The sequence below is a fragment of the Mesoplodon densirostris genome, chromosome 16 (assembly GCF_025265405.1).
Source record: "Mesoplodon densirostris isolate mMesDen1 chromosome 16, mMesDen1 primary haplotype, whole genome shotgun sequence".
Classification (NCBI taxonomy): Eukaryota; Metazoa; Chordata; class Mammalia; order Artiodactyla; family Ziphiidae; genus Mesoplodon; species Mesoplodon densirostris.
In genome coordinates this window covers 76,951,055-76,969,385 of record NC_082676.1, presented here as the reverse complement: position 1 = coordinate 76,969,385, position 18,331 = coordinate 76,951,055, and the positions used below count along the sequence as shown (strand labels likewise).

Sequence of the window (18,331 nt, the reverse complement as noted above, 5' to 3'; positions counted from 1 at the left end):
TGCCATTTAGCTGTAATTCCTGTGTATATGTTGTTTATATAAACTTCCAAAAAAAAGTTGGGTTACAAAATCGGGCACCTTTGACAGGGTATGATGAACAGTTTTCTTTCTTTTTTTTTTTCCTGATAAAACATTCTTACAACATCAAAGAATTAAAGTGTTTAATATTATATTTATATCATAGTGAATGATACTAAATATCTGTGGTTTTAAGACATGTGAGTAAAATGTTTTGAGGTTGACCTTTTGTAAAACTTCACAGACTTGGATCATTTCAAAGACTATGTTGGAACTCTGCTAGGATCTCATTCAACTAAAGTTTTTATGTTGCATAGTTTAAACTGTTCATTTTCTGACATTATCAAACATGATAAATTAAAGATTATGTCTCAATGGTCAACTATAGATATTCTAAATTAAAGAGTGCCTTTATCACTGTAGTGAAAACCTTTTTAAGCACTTTGAAATTTTTGCAGGTATTATATAGATATTCTTGAAGTTTCAATAGTCAAGAATATACAAAAATATCTCGGTAAACATTTATTTCAGTTTATGTATTCAATTATGAGTAGCTTCTTAAGCAAGAATAAAGATTCTTTATTCCCTATTTTCTTTACAAATGTTTCATGTGACAACTTTTGTAAAAATCTTGTAGTAGGCTTAAAGAGTGTTAGTATTTCATATTTTAGTTTGTTGCCACTTAATTGAACAGACATGAATTTAAGAATAAAAAGCATATAATTATGAAAATAATCATCAGTTATGTTTTCCCAATACTGCTTTCTATACCTGACATGATTATTAAATTGTAAATTATTTTATTAAAAAAAAGAAATACTCAAAAATGTTCGATGAATGAATGAATATTCTTGAGCACTTATGTTTTATTTTGGGTTCTCCTAAAAAACAGGTCCTGAGACAAAGATTTGAGAGTAATTTGGGAACTAATTTGAGTGTAAATTGGGAAGGTTTCAAGATTATTTAGGAGGTGAAGTGAACACAGGTTGGGGATTTTCTAAGTGAGACAGGGGAGGAAAAAGGAACCAGTGACATGTGTCTCACTGAGCCAACTTCCGTTATGGATGACTGGAGCTTGATTCTGCTGGGGAAATTCTGTAAACTAGTGTAGGATACATCAGGGTCAAAGGAACTTTACCTACCTGAGTATCAAAGGAACTGGGACATTTATACACTGACTGGCAGAGGGGGCTCTGGAAGAGAGTGAAAACCCTGAAGGAAAGAAAGGCAGAGGCTGGCTGTTGAAAGTTGGGCCAGGGTGCACTGAACTACTAAGAGGAGTAGGGGGATGCAGGTGGGACAGGAGCAGCACCTGATTTTCGGTGTATAGAAGTATAGCATCAATAATTGAGGAAAGCTAAAATCAAAATGGATGAGTTTTTCTGAGCACACAAATTGGATTGAGCACAAGTATAAAATCAGAGTTTTTTTTTTTCTTCCAAAACTCCCTTGTCTTGTTTTTCTATTTTCTTTGTTCTTGCCCTACAGGTTTTCCCAACCAGAGCCCCCACTGCTAATGGGTGAATAAATATCCTAGTCACTTCCACTAGACTACGCTGTGCAGTTCTTCAATACTCAGTCTTGTCTCGATTGTGCCTAGAGCCCTCCCTTAGAATAGTTTGCACAATCTTTCCGCATTCAGAGAGGCTGGGATGTAGTATTAAGATTGGCTTCCATTTTAGGCTTGGTCCTCCTGTTTTTCTTTGTAATTTGTCCCTGCTGTTTTTAAAGAGATTTGCATTGATTGTGTGACGTGCTAGTGGATGCCTAGAGGAACTTAATTGAAAAGGGACTGTGAACAATTTGGTAAAGTGGGAAATGTAATGTAGGGGGTAAAATGAAAAATATTTAGCACACAACATAGTGAGGACACTTAACAATCACCATGGCCTCTTAACTGAAGTTTGGTTCTCTACTCTACCAGAGTTAATTTTCTGGTAGTTGGGTGATTCTGGGGCTTCAAGGAAGAGAGGCTGGGATGACTGGGATAACTTGAGGATTACCTAAGGGGCTCACAGCCATGGCTAACTACCAATTGGCACTTAAATATTATAATATTTTAACGGACTGTAAGTGCTGGCTGAAACTCAGCCCTGCGTATAACCTAGATAAAAACTTTATCAATATTTACTTATTTGAATTGGGTTTTTTGCCTGCACCTGTTTGCATATGGGAAAAGGGAGTCTACAGAATCTCCGAAAGGTCTGTAATTCACACTGGTTGTGGTCTAGTGACAGTAGGCGGTGTGACCTCTAAAGTGACAATATGGACTGGATTAGTCTAGATGGGTATCTTAAAAGCCTTGCTCCCATGTCATTTCCAAACAATAATCGGTTGTGTAAGTTTATTTATCTACTTTTGTATATAAGGTTATCAAGGAAAAGCTACAGGCTACTTTTTCCTCTATTTAAAAAAATATTATTTATTTTTGTCTGCATTGGGTCTTCGTTGCTGCTCACAGGGTTTCTCTAGCTGCGTCGAGTGGGGGCTACTCTTTGTTGCAGTGTTTGGGCTTCTCGTTGCGGAGCACGGGCTCTAAGCACAAGGGCTTCAGTAGTTGTGGCGCATGGGCTTAGTTGCTCCGAAGCACGTGGGATCTTCCCAGACCAGGGACTGAACTCATGTCCCCTGCCTTGGTAGGCTGATTCTTAACCACTGGTGCCACCAGGGAAGTCTACTTCTTCTTGAAAGTGTGATCCCCTGATGCCTGCTATACATAGCAAATTCCTGAAGGAAAATACCAGAATATGGATGAGCTGAATACCAAAATCTGGGTTGATTTTTCTCTTCTTTCTTTTTTCTTTGTTTTTGGCACCCAATCTCTTTTGTGGAGTGGGGGGAGTGGTGGGAGGCCCTGAGGGGGAGCTCTCACTGCTCAGCTTGTTCATTAGCGATGCTTCCTGGGTCCTGCGGCTTCATCACTTCCGGCAGCTCCGGTGGGCTGGAGAAGGGCTTGATGGGCAGGGTCTCAAATGCTTCACCTGCCTGTAAGGCTAGCCCCACCCGCGGCTGGGTCTGGCTGGTGAAGCCACACTCACCCAATATCTTGCCATTGTCCAGAAACCGGTGGTCCTTGTACAGCCGCTGCTCGTCTGGCAGCTGCTTGAGGATGCCCTCGACGATGCGCTTCAACAGGAACACGGTGCTGGACTCTTTGCCTTCCATGAAGATGATGGTATTTTGAGAAACACGTCCACACCGGCTACTGCCTCTCCCTTTCAACTAGCCGACAGCTCCGCCCCCTTCCTGGCAGCCCACACACCGGCCCCCAGGGTGCCCGAACCTGGCAGCCCCGCCCCGCCCCACCTCTACTGGGTTGATTTTTCTAATCAAGGGGAAGTGAGTAATTTGGAATGCTAAGGATTTAAATGGGTCATGAGCTTTCTCTTAGAAATAAAGAATTTGGTATTTCTCTGTTTTCAACATGTGCAATAGATTCTGAAGGAGATTCTGAGAATCTATGGTGCTGTTAAGCTGAATCCATTGTACAAATGAATAGTGTATAATTATTGCAAAATGTATAATTTTCAATTGTATATTCGTGGATTTAAATCACTTCTGATGTGACTTTCCCCTGAAGCGATGTTTCTGATTTCATGTTCATGTTTTTTTATTAATATTGTTGCAAAGAAAAAATATCCTCCAAAACTTGGAAGAAAAAAAAAAGATTGTGTCACCTTTGTTTTTATTTTTAGACAGTGTCCTGTTCCTAGGTCAAAGTTGGCAAGTTTTGTTTGTTTTCTGTAAAGGGCCAGATAGTAAATATTTTAGACTGTGTTCACCACCTGGTCTCTATTCAACTCTGCAACAAAAGCAGCCATGTATAATATGTAACAAATGGCTGTGGCAGTGTTCCAACAAAACTTTATTTACAAGAAACAAGTGGTCAGCTAAGCCCAACTATAGTCTGCTGACCCCTGCCCTAAAGTCACAAGATATACCAGTTTGTTTGATTTGCCATTTACTGTTGATTAAGGCCCAGACAACTCACAACTTTGTAAAGTTGGATGTTCCTTTATTGGAAACTGGTAAGATATAAATGATTTTGCCCAATATTAGGCAAGTAATTTTTGTGCAATGAAAATTATTTTTGCCTGATAATAACATGAATTATTTTTCTTACGTAGAAAAGTTAGTCCCAAACTCTGGTCTTATTTCTGGTAGGACAATGACCAATTTTGCATCTAACTTTGTGATTTATCACAGCATTCTTCCTTTTCTTCATTGATTATATAATCATTAGTTCTCTGTATTTTTTTTATAAAGTCAGAAATGGAATGATCCTTATTTATTTATTTAATATAAATTTATAAATTTATTTATTTTTGTCTGTGTTGGGTCTTCGTTGCTGTGTGTGGGCTTTCTCTAGTTGCGGCAAGCTGGGGCTACTCTGTTGCCGTGTGCAGGTTTCTCATTGCGGTGGCTTCTCTTGTTGCAGAGCACAGGCTCTAGATGCGTAGGCTTCAGTAGTTGTGGCACGCAGGCTCAGTAGTTGTGGCATGCATGCTCAGTAGTTGTGGTGCACAGGCTTAGTTGCTCCACGGCATGTGGGATCTTCCCAGACCAGAGACTGAACACCTGTCCCCTGCATTGGCAGGCAGATGCCTAACCACTGTGCCACCAGGGAAGTCCTCCCTGTATTTTTTTCTGAACCAACTTTGTCATCCTGCTGTCTCCCTCATTAATGAGTTTAATAAAACTTAGATTTCTGCTCATTATGGTTTTATATAAGAATTGTAATCTATGAAACACTTTGAAAATTATACTTTGGAAATCATTCTGTTAAGATATTTACCTAGATTAGACACCATGTTCTTGTCCTTCAATTTTATGACCTGGGAGAGGAAGAAAAAAATGTTCTCAACTTCAAAACCAACTGGCGATTCTAAAATAATGGAACTAAGAGCTAAAGATAAGTAAAAACTATCTGAATGTGATACAGAAGCCACGGGTGCCTTGGATGGAGCATCCATTTAATCTAAATGCTGGGATGTGGCTTCAAGTTTGGCGATAGTAGAAAGTGTAGGAGACCAGAATGTGCGACCCCAAAATATACCTCTTTAGCATAAATGTCAATATTTAAAATTGACTATTTTGAGAAACAGCAGACACAGGAGAAGTTCTGAAAACAGGGTATAAGTTGTCTTTTTGTAAGGGAAATTTCCATTTGTAGAGGAAATTTCCATTTGTGAAGGTGTCTTCCTCTCTGTACCAGGAAAAGAAGGATGACTCTAAATCACAAGAAACTCATCAATAGAGAAGGAACAGTCTTAAATCTGCATAACAAACCTTATGCTTCTTTACATACTTTTCCTGGTCACCTTCCCATAACTTACCTCCCCACCCCCCCACCCCACACCCTTCTTCTTTTGTTTTAAGTGAAGATGGCATTTAGGCCCAAGTTCTAGCCACCTCTTTGAGTTACTCATCTGTGAGTTTCTCCCATGTATATGTGAGATATACATGTTGATAAACTTCTGTTTGTTTTTCTCCTGTTAATCTGTCTTTCATTACAGGATCCCCAGTGGAGAGCCTAAAAGGAGAAGATATTTCTTCTCTCCTACAAAAGCGTAGGCATGTGTTTTAAGTTCTATTATAATTTGATAATGTGCACAGGATAAACCTCTCACATCAGTTTCTATTTTCTGGCAACATTTATCTCAAGATTGCAGGTATTTTACCCACTGGAAGTAATCAGCACACTTCTCTAATGTTACCTTTACTTCCATACATTGAAAGTGAAACAGAATTAAAGTAACTTTCAAGTGTATGCTAAAACCATTCATTTAATAATTTTTCCCAAAAAGCAACCCTCAGGGGAATTTGAAAATTCCACCTACAGTTCCCCCTTTGGCTCACAGCAATGACTGTACCTGCTTCCAGGAGAGGCTGAAGCTTTGAAGGACAGCTGAGTTCATGCCAATCAGCAGGCAGTGGCAAAATGAAATGAATTTTTTTTCACATTACACTAGATGGTGTAGTGCCAAGCTGAAAAATAGTCTGTTTCATTTTGGATTCATGTTTTTTTTTCCTAGTCTTTGATTTGACTTGAAAGTCAAACTGAATGTCTGAGATGAAAATGTCATGCAGATCATAACTCAGTTCTCCTGGGTTCATTGGAGATGGACACAGTTGAAACTCTTGACTGAGGTATAGAGAGGTCAGTTCAGCTATGCTGTTCCCCAGCCATCCCCTGCTATTCCTCACTCCAAAAGAGTAGTTCACTTTATTATGTCCAGTTGAACCTCAGGTAAAAGGTTCAGCTGGGATCCTAGAAGCTTAAAGACAGTCAATTCATGAAAGTATTAAAGGATAATTTTTTAGAAAAAATAAACCCACATACATATTTAAAATGGACACATGTCAAAGATTTTATTTAATTAATTAATTAATGAGGGAACCAGTTCAAAGGAGACTCCAAAAAGAATACACATATGCAGGCTATCAGAAATGATGCAATGAATTTGGATTTGCTTAACTTGTGCCAAAATAGCTTCTTCCACAGAGAGGAGGAAAATTAATTGAACCTCCTCCAAATTCATTTGCATATTTGTGGACAAGAATCATTTGTATCTCTTTCAGTTCTCTAAAACTTACAGATTTGTAGAAAACATTAATACAATGAAGGGTGTAAAGACCCCATAGAATCAGATAACTTGGAGGGGTATGCTAGACAATGCCTAGTTTTCCATTGAAAACATCAGGAATTTTTTAGCTGTATTTCAGTCCTTCATAATTTTTCCCTACAAAAGAAAACCTGACTAACATTATGTTTGTATCTCTAAGGTTATATACAACAAAAAAGGTGATAGTGTTCTCCTGCATCTGTTTGCCAAAAACAATCAAAATAAGACAACAAATGGATGGAGCAGCAGATACTTGACAGCTGGAGAAATCAAATGGAAGGAAAGTAAACTTTAAAATACCTTTTGCTTAATCACTGTCTTTATAGCACATTACTTTGTGTTTCACATTGTGGAAAATTTTAAGAGAAACACTACAGGGATGAGCTGTCCTTTAAGTTACACTGTTTTGATTTCACAACCTTTCAGCATTTTGGAATGTCAGGAAAAGCACCATGAATCTTTTAACCCTGAATCAAAAGCTTTGGAAAATAATATGAAAGTCTTATGACAATTTTTCATGGAAGAATTAGGAGACACCACCCTGCATTCAATCCAGCAAGCCTTCCTAACAACTCCTCTTATACACCTCTCCCCCCACCCCAAAATTCCACTCCTAATGGCTGTTCCTGAATCTCTTCTCTCTCACCTATGTTCCAAAGGCCTTTAGTTGTGCTAGCTTATCTCCGTATCATTTCTTTTTTTGTTTTTATAAAAAATAATTTCATCTTCTCATCTTCTTCAAGTTTTCTCCACTATGCCTTCTCTACTATTTCTTCTACTATGCCTCTCAGTACAATGTCCTGGTAAATGAACCAAGCAAATACTATATCCTTTGAGTGAATGAAGAGGGATACCACAAAAACTTGTAATTTGATATGTTCCTTCATGCCACACTTTATTTTCAACCTAAAGATTAAATCTCTTAGCTATATATCTTGGAATATAATAGCTGCCACATCATAATTTTAAGTAGGTACACCACACAAGATAATGATTTTTATAAAAATGATAACATTTATAAAAAAAGGATTCCTAAGCTTTTTCTGAATGTTAACTGGGTTCCTCCTGACACTCTCAAAATTCAGGCAGGCAAAAGGACTGTATTAGTTTTCTAGTGCTGCCATAACAGAGTACCCCAGAATGGATGGCATAAACAACAAAGATTTATTCTCTCACAATTCTGGAGGCTGGAAGTCCAAGATCAAGGTGTTGCCAGGGTTGGTTTCTTTTGAGGCCTCTCTCCTTGGGTAGCTATCTTCTCCCTGTGTCTTTGCATGGTCTTCCCTCCATGTGTATCTGTATTCCAATCTCCTCTTCATTTAAGGACACCAGTCACATTGGATTAGGGCCTACACTAATGACCTCATTTTAACTTAATTCCCTCTTTAAAGACCCCATTTAAAAACATAGTCACATTTTGAGGTACAGAAGGTTAAGATTTCAGCATATGAATATTGGAGGGCCATAATTCATCCCTCAACAAGGACTGTTCTTTCCATTTCAGTAGAAGAATGTCAGGTGTTCAGGGACTAAGTGACCTCTGAACAGTCTAAGGAACACAGCCAGCGCATCCAATTGATTTCTTTAAGTCATTCTTAGAAGAAAGAGTTGTTAGAATACAGACCTTCTTAGAGTTTCAGAGTTGGCGTTATAGAACAAGAAAACAATGTTTTTTTTGTCTTTAATTTAAAGATATAAATGATGGACATATGCCAACCTTATAAATATCCTTCAAGGTATCTAGGTTAGCTATTTCCATAGCTGGTCTAAATATTCATGCAAAAGTATTATAGGTATTTTTTTGTGTTTTTTAACAACTGTATTGAGATATAATTTACATAGTATAAAGTTCAGTAGTCTAAAGTGTACAATTATCATGAATATTTATGTGTGTAATTATGTGGGAAATTATTCTGCACTCTATGTAGATTAATTTTAATCTCTATGATAACTCTACAAGGTTGACATCACTGGCATTTATAGATGAGGACATGAAGCTTAGAAATGAAAATAACTTTCTCAGATTCTCCCAGGTAGTAAGTAGGAGAGTTGGTCATTCAAACCCAGGTCTGTGGGGTCTAAAACCTAGGCCCTATACACCACACCACTCAGCTAGTCCTTCCCCATTTTACCATATGTAACACATTCTCATTGTATGGAAATCAAAGAGCACAGCTAAATAAAAAGAAAATAAGAATCATTTGTAATCCTTACCCAGAGTTTACCATCTATAACCATTTTGATATGTACCCTTACAGTTGTTTTCCCATTCATATGTGTCAAGCACATATAACTTCATACACATAAACTCAGTTGTATCTTTATTTTCTTCAAATAAAATTAAGTGTATCTCTGACCTTCATCCTACAAGGTTGTCAGGAGATCCTGGTAAGTATTGAGGCTCCTGATCTTCCTTGAGGTCAAAGAGAAAATTGGGAGATTTGTGTACTACTGGGAGAGTAGAGGGAGGCCTCTGATCTTCAATCTAGCATGGCAGCCTTCATTATTGTCTATGGTTCAGCAGTTCAGGAGAACAGGAACTGTACTGCTTCAGGGCCCAGAGGAGCACAGAGAGCCTTGCTCCAATGGGAAGCTCAGTGCTAGTTTTAGCTTCCTTCTGAGGTCTTGCTACCACCTAAGGGTACTGAGAAACGTGGGGTCTGGGTCCTCCAGCTCACTGTGCACCCCGCTCTACTTTAAGGATTTTCCTTTATCTGCCTCTGACTGTCACTCTTTCTCCTGAAATTCCTTCTCCCATTGTATAATCCTTTTTTTTTAACATCTTTATTGGAGTATAATTGTTTTACAATGGTGTGTTAGTTTCTGCTGTATAACAAAGTGAATCAACTTTACGTATACATATATCCCCATATCCCCTCCCTCTTGCATCTCCCTCCCACCCTCCCTATCCCACCCCTCTAGGTGGTCACAAAACACCGAGCTGATCTCCCGGTGCTATGTGGCTGTTTCCCACTAGCTATCTATTCTACATTTGGTAGTGTATCTATGTCCATGCCTCTCTCACTTCGTCCCAGCTTACCCTTCTGCCTCCCCGTGCCCTCAAGTCCATTCTCTACGTCTGCGTCTTTATTCCTGTCTTGCCCCTAGGTTCTTCAGAAACCTTTTTTTTTTTTTTTTTTAGATTCTACATATATGCGTTAGCATACGGTATTTGTTTTTCTCTTTCTGACTTACTTCACTCTGTATGACAGACTCAAAGTCCATCCACCTCACTACAAATAACTCAATTTCATTTCTTTTTATGGCTGAATAATATTCCATTGTATATATGTGCCACATCTTCTTTATCCATTCATCTGTGGATGGACACTTAGGTTGTTTCCATGTCCTGGCTTTTGTAAATAATGAACATTGTGGTACATGAATCTTTTTGAGTTATGGTTTTCTCAGGGTATATGCCCAGTAGTGGGATTGCTGGGTCGTATGGTAGTTCTATTTTTAGTTCTTTAAGGAACCTCCGTACTGTTCTACATAGTGGCTGTATCAATTTACATTCCCACCAACAGTGCAAGAGTGTTCCCTTTTCTCCACACCCTCTCCACCTAAATAGACATTTCTCCAAAGAAGATATACAGATTGCCAACAAACACCTGAAAGGATGCTCAACATCACTAATCATTAGAGAAATGCAAATCAAAACTTCAGTGAGGTATCACCTCACACCAGTCAGAATGGCCATCATCAAAAAATATGTATAATCCCTTTTACTCAAGCTTAAAAAAACAAGAGCTAGGAAGGGAAATGTTTACAGTTCACAACCCACTTTTGAAAAAGGACTTAGCTATTGTGAAAAAAAAATTTAATGTATTTATTATGATTGTTATTTACAAAATCATATTCTACCTGCTGTTTTTATCTAATTTGACAATCTTTATTGTTTTTAATTTGATTTTTTCTTATTATTGAGCTTTAAGAATTTTTTGTGTATTTCAGATATAAGTTCTTTATCAGATATGTATTTTGCAATTATTTTCTTCCATTCTGTCTTTCATTTTCTTAAGTGTCTTTTATAGAACAGAAATTTTAAATTTTAATAAGATCCAACATATCAGTTTTTCCTTTCATATATTGTGCTTTTGGTATTGCGTCTAAACACTCAGTTTCTCAACCCATAGAGATTTTCCCCATTTTCTTCTAGATGTTTTATAGTTTTTCACCTTACCTTTAGGTCTATGATTCACTTTGAGTTAATTTTTGTAAAGTGTTAAGTCTATATCTAGTTTCCAATATCACTTATTGAAAATACTGTTCTTTATCCATTGAATTGCCTTTGAGCCTTTGTTAAAGATCAGTTTGACTTTGTGTGCTAGATATTTGGCTATATTTTGTGGGTCTATTTCTGGGCTCTTAATTCTATTTCTTTGATCTATGTGTCTATTTTTTTTTACTGATACCATGCTGTTTTGATTATGGTAGCTATATAGTAAGTCTTGAAATTGAGCAGTTTAAGTCCTCCAACTCTGTTATTCTTTTTCAGTATTGTGCTAGTTATTCTAGGTCTTTTCCTTTTTGATATACATGTTAGAATCAGTTTGTTTATATCTACAAAATAGTTGCTGGGATTTTGATTGAGATTACAGTACATCTATAGTTGAAGTTGGAAAGAATTGACATCTCTGACCAGGATTGTCCACCAACGACACATGGGAGTTGGTTGATGAATGCCCAAGCTTTCCCATTGCTCAGGTGTGACATCTCTGTGCATGTTCCACAGAGCATCCCAGAGGTCCCCAGAAGGATCAAGCACCAGTTGCCCACAGTGGCGACTTCTCATTAAGATAACCTTTATTGAATATCTACTCTTCCCTGTTCACTTTCCCATTCCCCTACCAGTTTTTCTTGTAATCACCTCCCAAATAAACTACTTTCCCTCAAAACCTCTTCTTAGGGTTTGTTTCTGGGAGATACAAACTACAACAAACCTGTGATAACACCAATATACTAAAAGGCAGGCTCAAATAAGACAAGTTCATTTTCTACATGCACCCAGTTTCCAAAGCAGTACCAGACCTAATCAATTTAGATAGAAATTGCACAGTCAGATAACTTAATGCCTACCCTGAGCATTCAAATTTATTCTGTAAGAGATAGAAAACAAGTGTCCCTCTCACGTCTGCTCTCTCTCCAGAAGGACAAAAGGATAAAAACACATTTAATTTCAACAAGCATGCATGTGTGAGAAAATCTACCTCAAAATAGCTAAAATGGTAAAATATATGTAGCTATTTTAAAGCCAGAAGATTTGGATTCTCCTCAGGCAGCTTTTAGCTTCTAGGGTTTTATGGCTCACTAGCTTTAGGTTAGAAGATTAGAATTGCAAAGTATGTTGTGGTTTTAGTCTCTGCCATTCTTTCATAGTTTTGTAATAGAAGGGTTTTGGGGGAGGCGGGATATGGGAGGGGGGGGGATAAAGTTAGGGAGGAAGGAATGAAATGTACCAGAAGAACTGGTCCAACTATCTGTCTTAATTTTTAACAGCCTTCAAAGCAAGTCATGCATGCTGAGCACTGCAGAAACACCAGACATTTGTTGGGGGAAAAAATGTCTTCTGGGAATGCACTCCTTGCGGGGAGAAAATGGCTTCATAAAGGAATGATGCAAACACTATACATTGCCCTGCCAGCAACTTCTCTCTTTATTTGCAATTGCAGAATGAAATATCCCCTACACCGAAGCCTCAGTCAGCTGCAAAAACAATGTGTTGTAATATGATATTTAGTTTTGCTGAAATGGAGCCACAGCCTTGCCATTCCAGATTCTGCAGCCTTGCAAAAGCACCCAGAGAGGCTTCGCTGACCTTGGGGGAGTGCAGAAGGCTAATGAAACATCCTCACTTTTGCAATTTAATTTTTCTTCAAGAACCCAAGCCAGAGCTAGATGAGTTTCCATCTAGCTTTTGGAGGGAAAAACAAAAATGAGTTAATTAAGATTATCAGACAGCTTTTACAAAATGTAATATCAGCCCTTTATTATGATATAATATCAGCCAACACTTGCTTCACTTTCCCTGCGAGGAATCGGATTGGAGCTGCTGATCATGGAAGAAGTACTCTGTTGTCTAAACTCACACATTCAAGCAATTTAAATCTAGTCTCCCAGAGACCTGACATCATAAAGGGAAATTATGTTCAGGTCTTCTAATCTATGAAAACATTACCTCAACACTGTTCAACTCAGTCACTATCATGATTTTGCTCTTTCCCTGAATCACCAAACTTCACAGAAGAGAAATTATTGCTCCATTATTTCACCACCTAATATATCCTTAATTCTAAGATCGGCTGCCATAGAACACTTGAATGATGCTGTTCTTTGGAAGGCCATCAGGACTTCACCTTCTCCAATCCAATAAGCAATTTTCTGTCCTGATGGACTGCACCATTGGATACTGCTTACCTACCTCTCCTTTCATAGTGAAGCCTTGTGTTTTCTTGCCTTTTGCTGACATGGTGCTTCTCTCTTCCTGCGCATCCCCCCAGCCCTCCCTTGTGGTCATTCTCCAAAGGCTCTTTCTTCCAAACTCCTATTCTTTATATTCGATAAGCATCCATTCTCATATTTTTAGTCATCACCTCCCTGATGGCTGGAGCTTAAGCAGCAATCTTGAATGATGAAATGCCCTTGAGGATGGAATTCCCTAGTAGAGGATGATGAAGAGCACATTAGAAGAAACTTGGCCCCCTGATGACTTTGTTGGAGGCACCATATTTGTTTAGCCTTGCATATCTCCTGATTTCTTCTACGTGCTAGAATAAACTCTATGTGTTTAAGTCATTGTTAATTTGGATTTTCTGTTATATGCCACAGAATCTAATTTAGGTAGTAAAAATGGGTGTAATAATACCTTCTCATAAAGTCAGTGTAAGGTTGATACGATATAATATAGGTCATATGCCTGGTTCTTGTGCTTAGCGAGGCAGAGCCCTATGCAGTCAAAACTTTGTAGATATTATTATTATAAACTCAATGCCTACACTAGCAACTTCATAATGACCATACCACAGAACATCAAGTACATTCAAAACAAATCCCTTTCAAATCCAACACCTCCTCCTGATTACTTTATTCTTTGGTTTATGAGACTACTAATTTTAGTTGTAAATCAAGGTTTTATTCTCTTCATTCTTTTCCTCCTAATGTAGAATTAATTGCTAATCTTATTTATCTAGTCCTTCAAATTTTCTCCAATTAATTTCCTCATTTTTCTATTTCCCCTGCAAACACCCTAAAAAGTTGAAGCTTTTTTTATCACTTACCCAAACCATTGCAATCATCAACTCAGTTGTTTCCCCACTTCTTTTTTAAAAAAATTATTTATTTATTCATTCATTCATTCATTCATTTATTCATGGCTGTGTTGGGTCTTCGTTTCTGTGCGTGGGCTTTCTCCAGTTGCGGCGAGCGGGGGCCACTCTTCATCGCGGTGCACGGGCCTCTCACTATTGCGGCCTCTCTTGTTGAGGAGCACAAGCTCCAGACGCGCAGGCTCAGCAGTTGTGGTGCACGGGCCCAGTTGCTCCATGGCATGTGGGATCTTCCCAGACCAGGGCTCGAACCCGTGTCCCCTGCATTGGCAGGCAGACTCCCAACCACTGCACCACCAGGGAAGCCCTCCCCACTTCTTGCATTATCTTCCTACTCCAAGTTATCCTGTGGAAACCCTGTGATGAATCTTCCAAAAGCACTGCTCTAATCTTGTTACTCCTCCAATGAAAAACCTGAATGGCTTGTCATTGCCCACTGTGTTAGACAACACACTCCTCAGACTGGTGTTTGAGACCTCAACCTATCTTCTGGTCCTCTTCTCCATCTCCTTCCATGCTCATCAATCTAGACTCTTTGATTTTCCTCTGCTATCTTAATTCTGTCCTTTGGTTCACACTTCACTCATGCAGAATGTCCTCTTCCTATTACACTCCCTACATTTCAATATCTTAGCTAACTTTCAAAACTTTATGGAAATACAGTAAATCCTGGAAGTCCTCCTTCCAAAATAAATGTGATTTTCCCTTTACTCAAAGCACTTTGTATCTCTCTTTGGTGCTTGTGCTCTATTGCTTTATAGCAGTGATTCTCAAAATTTAGAGAGCATCATAATCACCTGGAAGAACTGTGGAAATAGATTTCTGGGCCTGACTCCCAGAGATCCTGATTCAGAGGGTCTGGGGTGGAGTCTGAGAATCTGCATTTCTAACAAAGTCTCAGGTGATGCTACTGCTGCTGGTCTGGGGATCACACATTGAGAACTGCTTTCTCCTTATCTGTATCTCATTCTCTCTCTACACTGTAAACTTCTTGAAATCAGACAATATGGTTTATTCTAATCTAATATTTCCTGAGGTTCCCAGCACATGGTAGATAGTAACTTTATTTAAATGGAATCGAATAGAACAAGAAGCCAAGTTTCTGCTTTCGAAGTTGGCATTGTTTGGAGTTACATTCAATTGTTGGTGTCCATCATCTAGAAAGAACACATCTAAGTGCTTTTGCTGAGAGCATAGCCAAATTCTTCCTGGTCTTTACTTTTTTCTTGGTCTGGGCAAGTGTGCTCATAGCATGTGCTTGGAGGATTGTTAGGTATTAAAGGCAATGACATGACATGGGTTCAGGGGAAGCAGTAGTTGAAGGGCACCCTGAAAGGAATAGGATGACAGAAGTTCAATATTTGGGAAATTAAGTGTGAAGGTTGCCATGGTAAAGTAACAACAGATTTCAAATCTATAATTGTACTTGGAGAGAGGCGTGTTAGAGACCCCCTCCATATACTTTTGTTCCCTCTTATGTTTTTAATGTTTCAGGAGTCAGTCACTGTGAATTCAAGTTGCACTTCTAATTGCCCTTATTATTCTCAGAATGTTCTTTAGAACCAACATGATTTTTAGGAAAGGAAATTAATTGCAGCTTTTCTTGGTTTGGAAATGTATGTAACTGGGTATTTTGGCAAATTCATGTCCTGTTTTCCTCCTGTGTGTAGATAACAGACTGATAGTCTCCTTCTGCTGGTCTATCCAGTTATCCAGTTAAGGGCATTTTTTTGCAGGCGGGTGAGAGAAAATTTTGCATATGGAAAGTGTTTTTGAAATGACAAGAAAATAAAGGACAAGTCAGCCAAAGAAACAAAAATTCCACAGCCATCCCCCAAAGACCTCCGTCCTTAACTTTTAATATTTCATGTCATACTTCTCATGAAATAAGTCCTACAGAAAAAATGAAGGATGGATGGAGACCATTACAAGAAAGGATATATATTAAATAAGGATATTTTTTATTTTAAAGAGGCAATTCAGTTATACCCAGATGGAACATTAAAAAAGTCACAGCTATGCATCATCATTTTTCAGCAACTGAACAGATGGTAACTTTTCATTTGCACTGCTTGCGAACATAGTCAGTGCATTCAGCTGTCTGCCCCAACCCCATCATGACTGCAAGTTTGCATGTAAGAGTATCCTCTTATGTTGGTTAACATGTTGGTTAACTCAGAGACCGCTTGGGAGATTGCATTGCCTGGGGCTTTGACATTACTATTTTATAATATTTCCTTCTTCAAGGAAGCAGATGGGATAGTCAGACCGTGACTTTTATCTACTGTTCTTGAGCAAGGTGCCCCAAGGCTTTCTGCCCTTTCCCAGAGACAGACTACAGATCTACAGTGATGGAGAGAAGCAGTCAACATTGGCAGACCTTCTGTTAAAAGCTCTTGTTTACTTAAATGTCTTATTTCCTTGTTATTTTTGTTTCTAGAAATTAGGGAGGTACTTATCCTTTCTTGTCCCAATAAGGTTAAAATTACAACTGATGTCATTAAGGGCCCACAATTTATGTCCTAAGTAAAAAAAAAAAAATCCAAAAAAAAACCCCAGTGACAATACACCACCACCACCACCATCATCCCACCTGACTGTTGGAATGGTTTGCCTGGGGATAGTGGTAGAAATTCTGCTTCCTCTAGAGAAATTACTACAGTCTTTTGGGGGATGGGGGGGCCCAAGAAAATCCCACTCAGGGAAGGCACCAGGTAAATAATAACTGAGAAGAAACAAGGAGAATGAAATTATTTGCCAGGCTATCTCATGCTGTCCCTCAATTTCTGCTTCACTGTGATAAAATAAAACTGGCCAGAAAGCAGAGAATCCCGAATTTTAGCATACTCTTGGGTCCTAAGGCATTTCACAGTCTAGCATTTACTTATTCACTTTAATTCTTTACTTCCTAAGTGATAAGCACTTGTCATTTTCAACATTTCAGGACTATGTTAACCACCGTTGTCTCCTGTTTCCAGCTGTTAATGTAGAGCTGCCAGTCCTTTGAAAATCTCTGCCTTCCTATTCTTCAGCCCTTCCTGTGTCCCTGCCCTTGGCCCTGTGGCTTTATAGCTCCTTCCCTCTAGAGGCTGAGCTTGCTTCCCTGCCCTTTGATTCTGATTTATCCATGTGACCTGCCTTAGCCAATGGGATATTAGCAGTTGTGACTCAAGCGGAGGCTTGAGAAAGAGCTTCTTCCTTTCCATTGTGGTTTGTGTCTCTGCTGTCTCCATGAATGCGTGCCCAGGCTACCTTGCTGGAGAATGAGAGATGTATAGAGTAAAGTTAAGTTGTCCCATTTGTCCCAGATAAAGACGGTCTAGATCAACCAAGGGCCAGTGGACTCTAGTACCAATCCTTTATCTTTCAATCCATTGTCCAAGTCTGGTTTTACCTCCAACGTAATTCTCGAGTCTGCCCACTTTTCTCCACCTCCACAGTCGCTGCCCTAGTTTAAAGCATCTGTACCATATTTTACCTGGATTTTGTAATGGCCTCTTAGATAGGGCCCTGCTTTCTCTCATCCTTCCCCACGAGGCTGTTCCCACTCAGCAGCCAAGGGATGTTTTAAAAACACAAATCAGAGTGTGTTAGTCCCCTGGGTAAACCCTTTGATGGATTCTCCTTGCTCTTAGAACAAAATCCAATATGTTAACACAACTCTCAAGGTTTGCATACTGTGCTTCCTCATCTGAACTTATAAAACGCTCTTCCATCCTCTTACTAGACTCCTATTCTACTGATCTCTGATTTTTCACCCTCAAATGAGCCAAGCCCCTTCCCGTTTTAGAGTCTTTGCCCGTAATGCTCCCTCTGGAATGCCCTTTCCCCAACAATTCGAATCACCATGCCCTCCATCAGTTTCTGCTTAAACATACCTCCGCCTGCAGATCCTCACTGTCCTTTATCAAACAAGCCCCTCCTAAGTCACAATCAGACCATTTATATGGTTTCTTTCATAACATTAATCACAATCTATAATTATTCTATTTATATATTTGATTCTTTGTTGGCTGTCTTCTTCTTAGAATGTACATTTCTCATAGATAAGAATTTGATTTTCTTATTTTCACTGATATTTCCAGCATCTCACCTATAATCAGTGCTCTGTGTATGTGTGTATGAGAGGTTAAAACTGGAGGACTCTCTCTCATACACACACATACAATATACATGTAATAATTATTTGTGTGTATATGTTAATGAGTATTTTATCTTTAACTTCACACACATATGTAATGCCTATGTGGAGCACACATATGCAATGTATACATTTGGGTATAATGTACGTATCTACGTAATGAGTCCTTTGTTTTTAACCTGACACACACACACACAAAATTTACTCTTCAGAATCTTGAA

General features: G+C 38.7%; 1 protein-coding gene across 1 annotated transcript; it reads right to left on the bottom strand.

Moving 5' to 3' along the window:
- Nucleotides 1-2,886: 2,886 nt before the first annotated feature.
- LOC132477009 (elongin-B-like) lies at nucleotides 2,887-5,936 on the bottom strand. Its single transcript, XM_060079264.1, has 2 exons — nucleotides 5,892-5,936; nucleotides 2,887-3,240 (listed from the first exon to the last, which is right to left on the bottom strand). The coding sequence occupies exons 1-2, from the start codon at nucleotides 5,934-5,936 to the stop codon at nucleotides 2,887-2,889; spliced, it is 399 nt and encodes a 132-aa protein (XP_059935247.1).
- Nucleotides 5,937-18,331: the final 12,395 nt, after the last annotated feature.